Source organism: Thamnophis elegans, chromosome 16 (assembly GCF_009769535.1).
Source record: "Thamnophis elegans isolate rThaEle1 chromosome 16, rThaEle1.pri, whole genome shotgun sequence".
NCBI lineage: Eukaryota > Metazoa > Chordata > Lepidosauria > Squamata > Colubridae > Thamnophis > Thamnophis elegans.
Window position 1 is genome coordinate 14,503,936 of NC_045556.1, and position 16,170 is coordinate 14,520,105.

The 16,170-nt window shown below is 41.9% G+C and overlaps 1 protein-coding gene across 1 annotated transcript in view; it reads left to right on the forward strand.

Moving 5' to 3' along the window:
- Nucleotides 1-16,170, forward strand: part of NTRK3 (neurotrophic receptor tyrosine kinase 3) — a 477,242-nt gene that overhangs the window by 140,039 nt on the left and 321,033 nt on the right. Inside the window, exon 4 of the mRNA XM_032233717.1 lies at nucleotides 14,471-14,539. Within this exon, the coding sequence (XP_032089608.1) occupies nucleotides 14,471-14,539 (69 nt within the window). The remainder of the gene's footprint in view (nucleotides 1-14,470; nucleotides 14,540-16,170) is intronic.

A 16,170-nucleotide genomic window follows, 5' to 3' on the forward strand; every position in this document is an offset into this window, starting at 1 on the left:
CTGCATTCTAACCCCTGTGCCACCACATCTCATCCAATCTCTTCTTAAAAACCTCCAGTGGTGGAGTACCCACAATTTCTGAAGGCAAGCCGTTCCACTGATTAATTGTTCTAACTTTCAGGCAATTTTGATGTATTTCAAGTTTGGTTCCCTTTTTAATTAGTTTCTATCCATTGCTTCTTATCCTGCCTTCCGGATAATTATTATTATTTGGATAAGTTGACCCTTTCTTCTTGGAGGAGCAAACGGGATGGCAAAAACAAGGAGTCAGACCCTCCTCTAACTTCTTGTTTATAGCCTATCCTATTTTCCCCAACAAGTGATGCGGTGGCTCAGTAGTTAAGACGTTCAGCTTGTCGATCAGAAATGTCAGCAGTTCGGCGGTTCGAATCCCTAGCATCACAAAACGGAGTGAGCTCCTGTTACTTGCCCCAGCTTCGGCCAACCTAGCAGTTCGAAAGCACATAAAAAATGCAAATAGGAAAAATAGGAACCACCTCTGGTTGGGAGGGTAACAGCATTCCGTGCACCTTTGGCATTTAGTCATGCCTGCCAGTTCAGTTCAGTTCAGTTCACTTTATTTGTATGCCGCCCTTTTCCCTGGGGGGGACTCACGTGACCACGGAGACGTCTTCAGACAGCGCTGGCTCTTCAGCTTTGAAATGGAGATGAGCACTGCCCCCTAGAATCGGGAACGGCTAGCACATACAGTATGTGCAAGGGAAACCTTCACCTTTACCTTTATTTTCCCCAACACACTGTATTTTAGCACGACTGGATTCTGCGGATCCACATTGGTAGGCGAAAAATGGTTGTCGTCAGCTTCCTTTTCTCTCTCTTCTGCTTATTTCCATATTGACAGGATGCAAAACAATGTATGCCTCCTGACACTGATGCCAAGCAGCGTCTTTGTGAGGGAGGAAGTGAGAGGGAGGGAGGGAGTGTGCCTCGCAGCCATGAAGCACCACTTGTTCCATCGGTTTAATAATGAACCCAGTTCTGCTAACTCATTCACTTTTTCCTGTTTGTGAGTGAGGGGAGCATAGAACTCCTGACAGACTTTGTTCACTCTGCCCTTTGACAGGCATTGTCTTGGCTGAAACCCGCAGAGTCTTTGTGCTGATTTATTGAAGTTTTCACTTTAGGCTATTTTCTGCAGAGACTAATCCGCAGCAAGCACTGAAGCAGTGCTGCCACCGCTACTTCTGAGATGTGTTGGGTGTACTTTTCAGCACTTATCCCTGGAAAAGAAGGCAGCACATTCTTTCCAAATGAGGGAAAACATCCACCAAACAAGACAGGTCAGGGGGAATCAAGAGGGGAGGGGATTTGAATTGAATCAAATATCTTTATTAGAGTCTTTGACCAGATTTTGCAATAAGAAGAATGCAGCAAAAAAAATGAATCAATTTAATAACAACTATTTGTTGTTGGGGAAGAGAAAAAAATAGGGTAACAAAACATCAAATCTAATTAATTGGTGCAGTTGTATAAACCCAATGAAGATGATTTGGTCACCCGGTATGTGAGTGTAGGGTTAGAATCCGCTAAAGAATTATAATGAGAGTCAGTTTGGTCTAGTGCAGGGGTCAGCAATCTTAAACACTCTTAGCCATTTTGACCTGTTTTCCACAGAAAAGAAAACACCGGGAGCCACAAAACCCTTCTGGTGCTTGACTATTTCCTGAGCAGCCACAAAACTAGTGAATTAAACATTCTGTTTTCTTCTGAAACGTTTCTTTTCTTGGATTCAACCATGATTGGCCTACCGGGGTTTGAAAAGCTCAGTAAATCACATTCCAGTGGGTGTCACAAATTGGTGGTTGTGATGCATATTTTGAGCAACAGGGAGCCGCAGCAGAGGGATGAAAGAGCCACATGTGGCTCCAGAGCCATGATGTGCTGGTCTAGTGGTTAAGGAACCAGGCTAGAAAGTGGGAAACTGGGAGTTCTAGTTCCACCTTAGGCATGAAAGCCAGCTGGGTGACTTTGAGTCAGTCACTCTCCCTCATCTCACCTCTCAAGGTAGTTCCAAAAATGGAAGGACACTTTGATTTCAACCATGGATGAATGGCTACAGAAGCTGATGGAGTTGGCTGAAATGGCTAAATTGACCCTTTTAAATAAAGAAAAAAATATAAGTATAGTGGAAACTTTGATCACAACCATAATTCATTCCAAAACTTTAGTCGCAAAGCGATTTGGTCATGACCCAAACCTAACTTTGGAAATTTGGCGCTTAGGAAAAAAAAATGGCGCGGAAGGGGAAATTGGCCATGGGGAAAAAACCATTGTGAATTTTTTGGTCGGAACCCAATTTGGTCATGGCCAGAAGAGTTTGAGACTAGAGGTTTTACTGTACCTTTGGTGTCACATGGAAACCACTTCTGAACTTTGTGCTTGAGATCAGAAAAAAAATGAAACTTTGATCTTGAGTTTTACCAATTAGTTCATAGAAATGTCTAGTTTATATTACTATGGAAAAGCAAAAAGGTGGGGTTTGATGTTAATGTTTTATTTTACTGCAACAGAGGGAGTCAGAAGTCAATGCTTTTTTTTCCTTTTTCCCAGCCCTTCCTCACTTGTATCTTCCTCATTTTGTATCTTATTTTATAACCTAATAAAAAAAATTTGGGGAAAAAAATGAAACAAACAAACAAACCCCAAGGTAGTTGTGGGAAAAATAGGAGGAAGAAGTTGTGTTGGATCTGATCACCACATATACATCCATATAACTTCAGTTATATGTAAAAATAATAAAGTGGGATACAAATAAATAAACATAAAATTTATTTCTGTGGCGCTCCTATTTGGAAATGACTGGAATGATCAGAGCACGTCTTATGGCATCAGAGGAAGGATGGGAAGAAGGCGATTCGATGGACCACGTGAGGTCAGTTTTGCCTTTCTAAATGGAATGGAGGATGCCATAATATTGGAGAGCCATTAAAGTTGACTTTTCTGGGAAATGCCAGCCACTTATTGCTGACATATAAAATAGAAAAAAAGAGAGATGATTTGTAGGGGATTTGTCTGAAATATTTAAAAAAGTTTTGCTTAACTTTATTTCATTAAGCCCTCATCAATGTTATCATTCAGGAAAAGGATTTGGTCCAATGATGGAACGTCTATGGGAGATTCTCATCACCCAATTGTCCCAAAGGTGTTTTTTCTAAAAGGCAACTTGACTTTCTTAGTGTTTTTTTCTTTGAAAATGTTTCGCTTCTCATCCAAGAAGTTTCTTCAATAGTAGAGTCTTCGTGTCCCACTATTGAGTGGAGATGTTCTGTCTTTCAGGACTAGTTTGCCTTAGGAATAATTTGTTGACAGCATCTTGAAGGATGAAGTCAAAACAAACAGAAAAATAGATAGAGACAGTAAGTGTTTTTCTGATACACTTCCAGGCATTTTTCTGCAGGAAAGAGTCAGAAACATAACATGATCTCACATTGAAGTGATCCTGAAATTACACTAAGATGGGCTATAGTTTGCCCATTTATTTAATATTTAATATTCATTAATTCATTTTATGCCCATCTCACGATTCAAGGCAACTCTGAGCAGCTTTATGCCATACTATATTAAACATTCAATTGAATGTACAGTAGATACAATTTTTGATAAATGCAGCATCACTTTCTTTTCCCTATCTCTCCTCTGTGTGAATTTTTTAGTTTGTAACACTTCAGGAATAGGGACCACTCATATCCACAGAGTCTTCAGCGTTATGCAGATTGGTACCGCTTTACCAATAAATGCATCCATTGCTTATCTGCCTTTACAACAGCTAGGTTAGAATTTTATTTTCTATAGGCTAGAAATGTGAGAAATTGGCAGCCTTGCTGCCTTGCTATCTTGCTAACAATGATATCCTTGATATCTTGCTAACAATGACATGCAGATGAAATAGGTTTAAAATAGCTCCGGAGGGGTGTGGGAAGCGGCTTGATATATGAAACACAGCAGTTTGTTACAGGATTTCTGTAGATTTTATCAGCAAAGGATGGATCAATTATCACACTTGTAGGAATCTTTAATGAGCATGAGCAGGAATGGCTCAGATGCCTGGAAAAAAATATTTATTTGTTTGTTTTGTCAAGCATGTATAGGATAATAGATATAAGTATATACAAGATTATGAGTACATGAAATGGATAGAAATAAATTAGATTATTAGGACAGGGACGGTAGGCAGGTTGGTGCGCTTATGCATCTGTAAGCAGGGGCTTACAGACCTCTTAGGAATGGGGTGAGGTCAACAGAAGACAGTCTAAGTTAAAGTTGTGGGGGCTTGAGGAAGAAACCACCGAGTCAGGTAACGCATTCCAGGCACTGAACGCTCTGTTGCTAAAGTCGTATTTTCTGCAATCAAGTTTGGTACAGTTTACCTTAAGTTCATATCTATTGTGTGCTCGTGTATTGTTGTGATTGAAGCTGAAGTAGTAATTGACAGGTAAAACATTGTAGCAGATAATTGTATGTAAAATGCAAAAACACTCAGATTCGGGTTTTCCAAGGTGTGCCAATATGACATCTCTAATAAAATGGAACTTTGAGGAAATGTGAGCCTCGGAGTCTTCTTTCATTGGGGGTGTTAATTGGAACCCTGACAATAACCCAAATCTTAACAACTCTACCAGCTCCCCCGAACTCTGGGGTGCTGTCCAGGGTCCTGAGCAAACTCAAGCTTCGGAGTCTTCTTTCGTTGGGGGTTTTATTTGGAACCCTGACATTACTCTTAATTTACTAATAAATTGTGTGTCATGCAATTCCCCCCCCCACCATCAACTCTGTGTTAGATTACCACCAGACACTTGAAGAAGTTCATGTTACCCTTCTAGTTTTATTCCAAGCATTTATCATTGGAAGCTCTGTGCAACTTATCCTCCAGATCAGCATTTAAAAAAAAAAAAAAAGAGCTGGCAACCTGTTATTAAAATGCACTGAGAAACTTGCCTGTGCAGAAACAAACATACCGAAACGTCAGCTGTGAAGTGAAAGCCAACCATTGAGGACAAGGACTGTTTGAAGAGGGTGGGGAAGGGGCTTTATTGTGGTTGTTGTGGTTGTTCTTCAAACAAGCCCATCATCTCCAGGAGGAGGGGATGCTCAGGGTCCCCTCCTAGCAGGCACATCCTACTGCCATTGCCTAGGACTGATCACAATAATATAGTTCACAGCTTAATTACAGAGGCTCTTGTGGGTAAGTGTCATTAATGAGGCATCTGGCTTAATTTAGCTGAATAAAAATGCCTCTTAATAGTGGAGCCTTTTTGTGCTGGCGCTTAATTGAGGGAAAAACAAACATGCCGTTTCCCTTCGCACTGAACTTCCAATTGCTCTGGATTTTCAAGGAGAAAAGTCCTCTGGAAAAAAATCCCTGAAGCTTTAAATAAAACGCAAACAAACGTTGCCAGGCATCGGAGCACAGAGTGCGTTCCCACATGCTACCTTGGTGAACGTTTCCTGCTTGTTTTCTACAGAAGCACATTGGAAATGATCCGGTACGGTTTGCTAGAAGGTTTTTGTTTTTCTCAAAACAGAACGCTTCAGTCTTTTAGCCCTGGCTCTTACTATCTGCCTAGTTAGCAGCTAGCTGCATGCATGCATATGCACACAGATGTATTGTAAACAGGAAAGGTGGAGAATACGTTCACCAAATAAGAAACCCTAGGACAGTGATGTTCACCTTTTTCTCCCCGCGTGCTAAAATTGCGCACGTGCGCATGACAGTGCGTGTCTGTGTGCTCACACTTATAATGCAATGTGCCCCACACCTTGCACTTCCCCAGCCCCCTGTGCATGTGTGTGGCCCCCATGCCCCATTTTGGGCCTAGCAGGCCTCCCTAAAGCCTCCTGCCACCGAAAATGAGGCATGGGGGGCGCTGCAACTCTCCACGCTCCCCCCACCCCCATGCGCATGCACACACTTCTCCTGCATATGCAACAGAGATCCAAAAATCAGCTGGCCAGCGGGAGGCCTGTACACATGCGTGGTGGAGCTGAGCTGGGCAATGGCTTGCATGCCCACAGAGAGGGCTCTGCGTGCCACCTGTGGCACACATGCCATAGATTCACCATCACGGGCCTATAGTATGCACTACTCTCAGGCTCTTCAGTTAATATCTCCAGGAATGTGGCAAAAGTTCTCTTCAGTCTCTATTTTGGAGTTTGTTTGTTTGTATCCCTCCAGAAAATGGATGAGCTTTGGGCTCACCTCAGGAGTAGAAAATGTGCATTTTTTTTCCAAGTAGTTTTAAATCAAGGGATGAAAACTTCTTTGAAAAACAGAGAATGGTGAAAGGCTCAGGAGTGCAGTATAACTCAGTTCTTGCACTGAATTATCAATGAGGCGGCCAAGTTCTTGTTCACTGTGTACAATATATCTGGCTCTCCATTCTTTCTGGCTTTCTACTTTTCAATTTCAAGGGAGAGATTTCCAGGGGGAATCCAAGGAAGACTTTTCTCATGGGTATTTTTTTTTAAAAAAATAATAGGGCTGATGCCCCCATTGAAGGAGGACTCTTGCATTTGCAAAATTGTGGAGAATTTCTACTTCACTTGCACAAAGGATCCATCCCCGTCAGAGATTTCTGAAAAGACACTCGTGCCCAGCCCTACTTTATACACAGTGAATAGCTTAAGTTCCCTTTGGTGAACGTTATCTTGGCAAAGTGTGCTTGTCAAAGAAATCTAAGATGAAAACTTGACTTCAGACTAAGATCATGAATAGTTAACATGAACTATAATGGTTAGCCTTACTCATCTGTGGGAAATAGGAGTGTCATAAGGCCCTACTTACTTCCCTCCACAGTAAAGTATTTGGTTGAGACACTTTAACCCTTAAAAAGTGGCTCATCACAAAATCCATTCCCCTCCCCCAAACAGAGGTGGGCTTTGGGGGTTTGCAGGGGTTCGGGAGAACCTCTAATTAAAATTCTGTGCAGTTTAGGGAACCCCAAAATTCCACTTCTGGTTTTTACCCTCCCGGAGGCTCAAAGGAAACTTATGGAATCTGGGGTGGGCAAAAACGCTCCCCCCCAGCCGTGGTGCAGGAGGCCGACTAGGCAACGCCCGCCATGGCCACGTCCACCCAGAAACCGGGCAGAGAATCCCTTGCTAAAATTTTATGCAGCCCACCCAAATGTACCCCCAAATGGTATATTTTTTGGACATTCCCCTCCCATCAGAAAAGAAAAAGGGAAAAAATATTTCAAACTTCTTGGATTTACACTGAACTCAGTTTTGCCTAATTGGGGTTTGATTAAGCCAAAGTTGGTAAATTTACATATGCATTTATACATTGGATGGACTTTGGAGACCATAATAGTAGCATTTACTACCTTGAACTATACACACCACCTGATGACCCCATGACTTAGAATGCTACGAAAATTAAAAATTAATGTGTGGAAAATGGGACAGAGACAGCCAGGTAGAGATGGGCTTGGTCCTTCTACCATAAACACTTCTGGGGACAGATTCCTCCATTAGTTTGAAGGAGACAGGGGCTACTTCTGCTTCCCATCATCTCAACATTGCCCTCACATCTGTGCAAGCCAAGATTGAACTGTAGCTTCTTCCACACAATGCCCCATGTCAATGTTTTCCCAAATTCCGAACAGAAAGGTATTTGAATGCCAAAGACTTCAGGTCTCTCTCCCCTAAGCCTGTGATGTCAAACCTATGGCATGTATGCCCAAAGTGGCATGCAGAGCAATGTGGTCTGGCACACACAGCATCACCCGTTCCTCTTCCAGGTTTCTGGTGTGCCTTCGCACGTGACAATCAGCTGGACTTCATGTGTGCGGCAGTGCAGGAAGCCGGAAGAGCTGGCCTTCCATTTTCCAGCATGAGCATGCGCGCCAGCCAGTTGTTTGTTGCACGTCCAATGCATCCAGTTACTGGAAGACTAGTTGGCCGGTGTGCATGTGCATGACGGAAACCGGAAGTACATTTTCCTGCACGCGCATGACCCCTGGGCAGCTCCTCTTCTGAGTTGCAGCACTTGATGCCAAAAAGTTTCACTGTCACTTTCCTAAGGCTTGAGCAGTAGCAGCTGGTGGCTTTGTGCGTGGAGCGCATGCAAAGAGTTAAAAGGCGATCTTGTTGTGGTCTGCGATGGCCTCGACTTCCCAGAGCTTGCTTCGTGACTTCCTCTCTCCTGGCTCTGAGCATTTCCTTTAGCAGGCTGTGCCCTTAATGATCCTCTGGGCTTCTTGCTCACGATTCACACACCTTGCCATTTGTGGCAGCAAACAAGGTCACAACAAGAGGGCTTTATAACATGCAGTAGGGCATGGAAAGAATGGTGCACAGACGAAAGAGGGGAAGAATCCCATGGCTTGTGTAATTCTTAGGAAGCATGTGTGAGAGATGCAGTGTGAGTGAGAGAACAGTGGAAGTATGGGTGGTTTTAAGGAGAAATATAATATTTTGCACATTGGCAATACAATATGAATTAAAAGTTGTAGGTTGTGAAGCTGTCCATGTGTATATACTGCAAAGGAAAGGAAGCTGATTCAAGCAGCACAAATAAGACCCAATTTGTTGAATAAACCACCCTTGGCTTCAGATAATGTGCTAAGCTGCTGATCGTGGTTTATCAAGCCCCGTGGCTGGATTCTCGTAGTATCTTTCCTCAAACCACATTACAATTTCACACTCTTTCCTTATGCCAGAAACATTACAGATGACTCATATAAAATCTGCTACATTATAATTTTGCATAGTTCTTTGCTATTCTGATTTTTATTCAAATCATAATGCTGAAGCATTTTTGCATAGAAGTATCACTGTTCTGATGTATGTGTGTGTAAAACAACATTGGGTCAAAAGATATAATATAAAGGGGAAGTTTCAAGGATATGTGTGGGACTAAATTTATAAGAGGTCCCTAAGGGGCCAGGCATAAGCGCACCAGCGTGCCTACCATCTCTGTCCTACTGTCCCATTTATATGTACTCTTTTTATACATTTACTTTTTTGCTTATTTATATCCATTTATCTGTGCCATTTTTTCATGTGGTTTCATACTTGTTTCCTTGCACTTGTTGACAAATAAATAAATAAATAAATTCGAGATTTAGCAATAGCAATAGCATTTAGACTTACTCTATATATCGCTTCACAGTGCTTTGCAGCCCTCTCTAAGCAGTGTACAGAGTCAGCCTCTTGCCCCCAACAATCTGGGTCCTCATTTTACCCACCTCAGAAGGATGGAAGGCTGAATCAACCTTGAGCCTGGTGAGATTTGAACTGCCAAATTGCAGGCAGCCGGCAGTCAGCAGAAGTAACCTGCAGTACTGCATTCTAACCACTGCGCCACCAGAGATATTTACCCCAAGATTGAATGGAGTCCATTAGGGTTCAATCTTTCTTGGGTTGACAACAACAACAACAAAAATAACAATAACAATGTTTAAGAGGCCCATTAGAAAACAGTGTATGCCATGGAAACTTGCACATTAAAAGAAGTAGCTGTATAAGAACCTGGTAAACATATGCTGAAAATATTTATATGGAAATGATAAGAATATTTGTTTTATAAAAGGAAAACATTCTTCATGAGTTTACATCAAATCGTAGCAAAGTTAACCCATTGAAGACATTTGTGAATGAAAACGGGTGGGATTTCTTTAAGGATATTTGTAAATAATTCTTTTAAAAAGGCCAGCAGTGGAATATTGTCCCCCATTTTTTAAATATTGTCTGGCATGCATCCTTACATTATATGTCCCAAAGGTGCTTTTTCAGGAGGCAACTGGACTTTCTTGTTTTTCCTTTGAAGATGTTTCCCTTCTCATCCAAGTAGCTTCTTCAGCTCTGACTGGATGGTGGGGAATAGAAGGATTCATTCACCATCCAGTCAGCGCTGAAGATGTTTCTTGGATCTGGAGTGAAACATCTTCAAAGAAAAAACAAGAAAGTCCAGTTACCTCTTGAAAAAACACCTGTGGGACAACCGTGACCTGGATGACTGAGAATCTGTATAGACTTACATTATATGCTTAAATGTTTAAAAATATTTTGCTTACAAAAGTCTATATATAATGGGTCAACAAAATCAAAGATCTCTAAAATGCATTGTGCAAATGAAACATTCTTTATTGTAATTTCTCTCTTTCTGTCCCCTCCCCTCTCGCCTTTAAACAAGATATTTGCGCAAAATACCTTGGAAAAAGAGTGAAGGGGTGGGGCAGTGGCTTAGAAATACTTCCTGGGTAAATAGATTTCACACATTAGGGGAGAGGTTATGCCTTTCCCAGCCAGAGTGGGGACTTATAAAGTTGATCTCAGGTTGCCATGGCAACAGTCTCAATGTGAATAACACAAAGATGCAAGAAACGAATTTAGGTTTCTTTTTCTCATTCCCTTGGTGTTAAAATTCCCTACTCTTGATTTTGTAAAGTTGCATTTCTGGTATCTTCCCAGTTTTTGATATAAAACCTGCCACCTGGATCATTATGCTGTGCTCTAGTTTTAAGATGCTAAGGTTTGCATTGGACTATGTAGTAGTCCTATTATCTTCACTACCGGTTCGGTAGTGGGAACATGCGTATCTGGGCATATGCAGAAGGTCCGTGTTGATGTCTCAATGGGTGGGCGGAGCCTTGTGCCGCTACCACTACTGGTACGCTTGAACTGGTGTGAATTGGCAGCATGCCACCTCTGGACTACACACATTGTAGAGTGAGAATCAGAATCAAAGCCAAAGATCCTATGCTCTTCAACATACAGACTGCTGTTCAGTTGTGGACCACTAATTTAGATTTAGATTTAGAAGTTTATTTGTATGCCGCCCTTTTCCCTGGGGGGACTCAGGGCGACTCACAACCCAAAAGGGAGGGGGAGACAAACTTTTAACATATAAGACAATACATAATTAAAAACACAACATTCATACCATTCGGGCGGGTTACAGTCTTAGCCCCAGGCCTGACGGGATAGCCAGATTCTGAGGGCTGTGCGGAAGGTCTGGAGGGTGGTGAGGGTACGAATCTCCACAGGGAGATCGTTCCATAGGGTCGGAGCTACCACCGAGAAGGCTCTCCTCCACGTAGTTGCCAGTCGGCATTGACCGGCAGATGGAACTCGGAGGAGGCCTAATCAATGAGATCTAATAGGTCACGTGGAGGTAATTGGCAGTAGGCGGTCTCTCAAGTACCCAGATCCACTACCATGTAGGGCTTTATGGGTGACAAGTAGCACCTTGAAGCGTACCCAGAGATCGACAGGTAGCCAGTGCAGCTCGCGGAGGATAGGTGTTATGTGGGTGAAGCGAGGTGCACCCACAATCGCTCGTGCAGCCGCATTCTGGACTAGCTGAAGTCGCCGAATACTCTTCAAGGGCAGCCCCATGTAGAGCACATTGCAGTACTCCAGCCTAGAGGTCCCAAGGGCACGAGTGACTGTTGTGAGAGCCTCCCGGTTCAGGTAGGGGCGCAACTGGTGCACCAGGCGAACCTGGGCAAATGTTGTTGTTGTTAATCGTGGTCGTGTACAACCCATCGTGACCCCCATGGACAACATTCCTCCAGGCCTTCCTGTCCTCTACCATCCTCTGGAATCCATTTAAGCTCATGCCTATTGCTTCTGTGACTCCATACAGCCACCTCCTTCTCTGTCGTCCCATTCTTCTTTTGCCCTCCGTCTTTCCCAGCATGAGGCTCTTCTCCAGGGAGTCCTTCCTTCTCATTAGGTGGCCAAAGTATTTGAGTTTCATCTTCAGGATCTGGCCTTTTAAGGAGCAGTCAGGGTTGATCTCCTGTAGGACTGACCGGTTTGATCATCTTGCAGTCCAAGGGACTCACAGGCGTCTTCTCCAGCACAGCCTACAAACTTTTCATTGCTATAAGCAGGAACTTCGTTATGCCGTTCGATGGAGAAAATATTTGTTTTCTACTTTTGTATGACTTTCATTGCTGATGGTTAAATTGGAGAGTGGGATATTACTGGGGTGATGTACATAATTTGCATCCTTTTTTAGTAATTTGCATGATGATGTCACTAAACAACTATGTAATTGATGCACATTATATCATTCAAATGTCAAAGTTATGTTATTATGAAAATAAGTTAAAACGCTGCAAAAATTTGATCCATGCATGCAAAGATTATGGAATTTATCAGTCTGGTAAACTGGTCTGGTTACTATGCCATTAGATACCATAAGCCAGTTGTTCCTTAGCTAAAGTTGTTTGAGGAGAATGACTCTTTCTGAAGAAGTTAAATCAGTGAAATTTTAATGACTTCCTGTCGCTGGGGGAAAATACATATATCCTTAACTGCAAAAACGACTAGAAGAACTGATGGAAATGGTTGTGAGTGAAGGGGTGTTCTTTTTATTTTTTTCTATGCTGTGAAAACAAGCAAAAGAAGATTTACATTCTATCATTTAGGCATTTTTTTCCCTTGACTCTTTAAAGTTCAAGTCGTTGCCTAATGATTGTAGAGTGGAAAGGGTCCTTTCAGTTTAACTGCCAGTCATTGCAGGAATCCAAATTAAGGAAGACAGGGCAAAAGGCTGGACGCTCTTGGACTCATCCAGTGGAAAAGAAACCAACATTTCTCTTTATAATTGGTTCCTCTGACAAAATGTTCTAACTGACGGAAGGTTCCCTTCACATTCATCCAGAATTTGCCTTCCTGTAATTTAAGGCTGTTATTTGGTGTCTTGTGCTGATGATGGTTACTCTGTGCTGATGGAGAATTGGATGCAAGTTATTACTCAACTATCATTCTTGCATGAAGGGACACGGTGGCTCAGTGGCTAACATGCTGAGCTTGTCGATCAGAAAGGTCGACAATTCAGTGGTTTGAATCCCTAGTGCCACAAAACGGAGTGAGCTCCCGTGACTTCTCCCAGCTTCTGCCAACCTAGCAGTTCGAAAGCACATAAAAAATGCAAGTAGAAAAAATAGGAACCACCTTTGGTGGGAAGGTAACAGCATTCCGTGCGTCTTCGGCATTTAGTCATGCCGGCCACATGACCACGGAGACGTCTTTGGACAGCGCTGGCTCTTCGGCTTTGAAACGGAGATGAGCACCACCCCCTAGAGTCGGGAATGATTAGCACATATGTGCAAGGGGAACCTTTACCTTTACTATATTACATTAATTTTCCTCATAGCTTTGCATTTGTTGATTGGATTTACAAATTTTGTTAAGCTAGACTTTGTTAACCATGATTTGTTAACCGCAGCAACTAGAATCACTCATAGCCCCAAGATATAATTGAGTACATTTGACACCTAATGCTAAAATCAAAGCAAATCACATTGGAACTTAATCATTGTGATGTAGGAAACTCGATAATTATATTTGAATTGGTGGAACAACCTTGAAGATTATGTTAGCATTGTCTCCTTATGAAGATTGAAAGAACTACGGGTAAGAGAGAAAGGCTCCTTTAAGATCATAAATGTTCAAATTATATCCAGATATTTATGTACTTTATGTGTTTATCCATGGACATAACTATATATTATTTATAACAGATAACTTTAATAGTGAACTATTATTACTCCATATTGCTCATGTATTGACAATGAATTAGAAGCAACGAAACTTACATGAATTGCCTGCGCAATTTGGAATAGTAAATATTTTGGAATTAAATAAGTAAACAAAAAATCCATAAAGTAACACATAGTTGCTAATATGGATAATTTCTGTTAGTTGCTGGATTCTGATGAATGTATTAAACAAATTATTCTGAACATCAAACTTTGCTTTTAAAAATGGCTGGAATATATATGCTATTTTGATCAATATTTGCTTACGTAGTGATTCTTCTTTCCTTTAAAAATAGATTACAAATTAATCCTTGAGAATAGCAGCTACAGATTCTTCCTAATTTAATAGCATTCACGGTGGCTCAGGGCTAAGATGCTGAACTTGTCAATCAGAAAGGTCGGCAGTTCGGCGGTTTAAATCACTAGCGCCACATAACGGAGTGAGCTCCCATTTCTTGTACCAGCTTCTGCCAACCTAGCAGTTCAAAAGTATGTAAAAATACAAGTAGAAAAATAGGGAACACTTTGGTGGTAAGGTATCAGTGTTCCATGCACCTTTGGCGTTTAGTCATGCCAACCACATGACTTCGGACAGCGCTGGCTCTTCCGCTTTGAAATGGAGATGAGCAATGCCCCCTAGAGTCGGGAACGGCTAGCACGTATGTGCGAGATGAACCTTTATCTTTCACCTTATCCATGCTCAGAGAGAATGTTTCACATGCTGTCAATTTTCCCTCAACTTTATTGTTTTCCTTTCAAGATTTAAATGGATGGGGAATTCTGGTTTAATTCCAAACTTGTCATGTTTTTAGTTCTAACTATTTTTGGCTTTTTTGTTTGTTTTTTGTTTGTTTGTTTCAACTTACACTACCTGCTTGCAGAGGGGAACGAAATTGCAAAGAAGAGGGGATGATGACCGATTGATTGTAAATTCTTTCTTTTTTTGTCCCCAGAAATCTCTCAGGTAACCGGCTGACCACTCTTTCGTGGTTACTCTTCAAGACGCTGAGGCTTACAGAACTGTAAGTTTTCATTCAGGAGGAGCTTACCTGCAAATGAGAGAGAAGAATCAGAAGGGATAATTTTTAAAAAAATGGGGAGGTGGGGGGAGGAAGGATTGCTATGAAAAATGCTGTTGATGTCACCACCGCCTCTTGTGAAATATTGCCAGACCTGGAAGCCATCTTTTACCTTTGGGACTTCAAGCCTGCCACATTTTCTACTGTGGGAAAATGGGAGAGGGGATTATACAGAGTGTGGATGATATACAGCCATAATAACATTATTTCTCAGAAAGCCAAGGTCATCTGGCCCTGCAGCTGCAATGAGAGGAATGGGAGGCATCTCCTGTTTTGGATGGTGCATGATTGGACCATGGGATGGACATGTGGGTGCTGGGCAGGGACTTGAACTTCCTTTTGGGTGGGGAAAACCTGGAAACTTTCAGATTCGGGTTTTCCCAGATGTGCCAATATGACATCTCTAATAAAACAGAACTTTGAGGAACATCGTACCTCAGAGTTTTATTTTGTTAGGGATATTACTTGGAACCCTGACAAATATATGATAAAAAGTTTTCCTATTTGCAATGACAGCTAATCTGCATATGCAAAAACATCAAAGAGCGTCTTTTCCCAACAACTGGCAATTGCTAGTGGAGCCTTAGAATTCTTATCAATGGCCAGACTGGCTTTGGAATTTGGGCATTTGAAGTCTACCCACCTGGAAACTGGCAATATGCTTCTGTTAAATAGCTGTTCCAAAGGTGTAACCCTCCCTGCTAAATTGTACCGATTTTCAAAATGACAACCAGAGTGGATTATTCCAGGAGTGGAATTATCTGACACAGAGTTCAGAATAGCTCATCAATCTGACAGAATTTGAATCTCTTTCTGCACCCATGGATTATAGTAACCTAACAGGGATCAAATTGGGTTTTGTGTTCGGACATATAGACAACTGAATCAACCTGAAAGGTTCAAATCATATTGATTCAAGTGGACCATTTGATTTAATGAGACACCTCACATACATCTGATTTGTACATAGGGAACTAACTAATAAACTGTATGAAAGAGAGAACCAGAACATGTTTTGAGTTAAAATGCTGGAACTCAGAGTGGAAGGACCAGGCTTCAGGGCCACCTTCAGTCATGGAAGCTGACTAGTTGACTTTGGACAACCTCTTTGTCAGCAATTGAATCTATATACCATATTTTTCAGAGTATAAGATACACCTTTTCCCCCCAGACAAGAGGGTAAAAATTTGGGTGCTGCTTATACACTGAATACAGCATTTTTGGTCTCCCGAAACCCCACCCACCATGGCTGCAGTGTCCTGGTTCCATGTGATCCCCTTTTATGACTTTCTAACAAGCAAAATCAACGGGGAATCCAGATTCACTTAACAACCAGGTTAAATGGGGGTAAAACTCACTTAACAAATGTTTCCCTCCCTTCCTGGGAGGAGCCTGCTGGTGGTGGCAGCAAAAAATCAGCTGCCTCCGAATTCCTGGCTACGTACCTGTTTAGAGGATCTTCCATCTGACGTCTTATCAGGTTTTCTTATCCTTCAGGCAAGAAGGAAAGAAGAAACTGTTTTGCTGGCAAATGCTCTTCGATTTTTGCAGCTTTTGTGCTTGCAGGGAAAGGG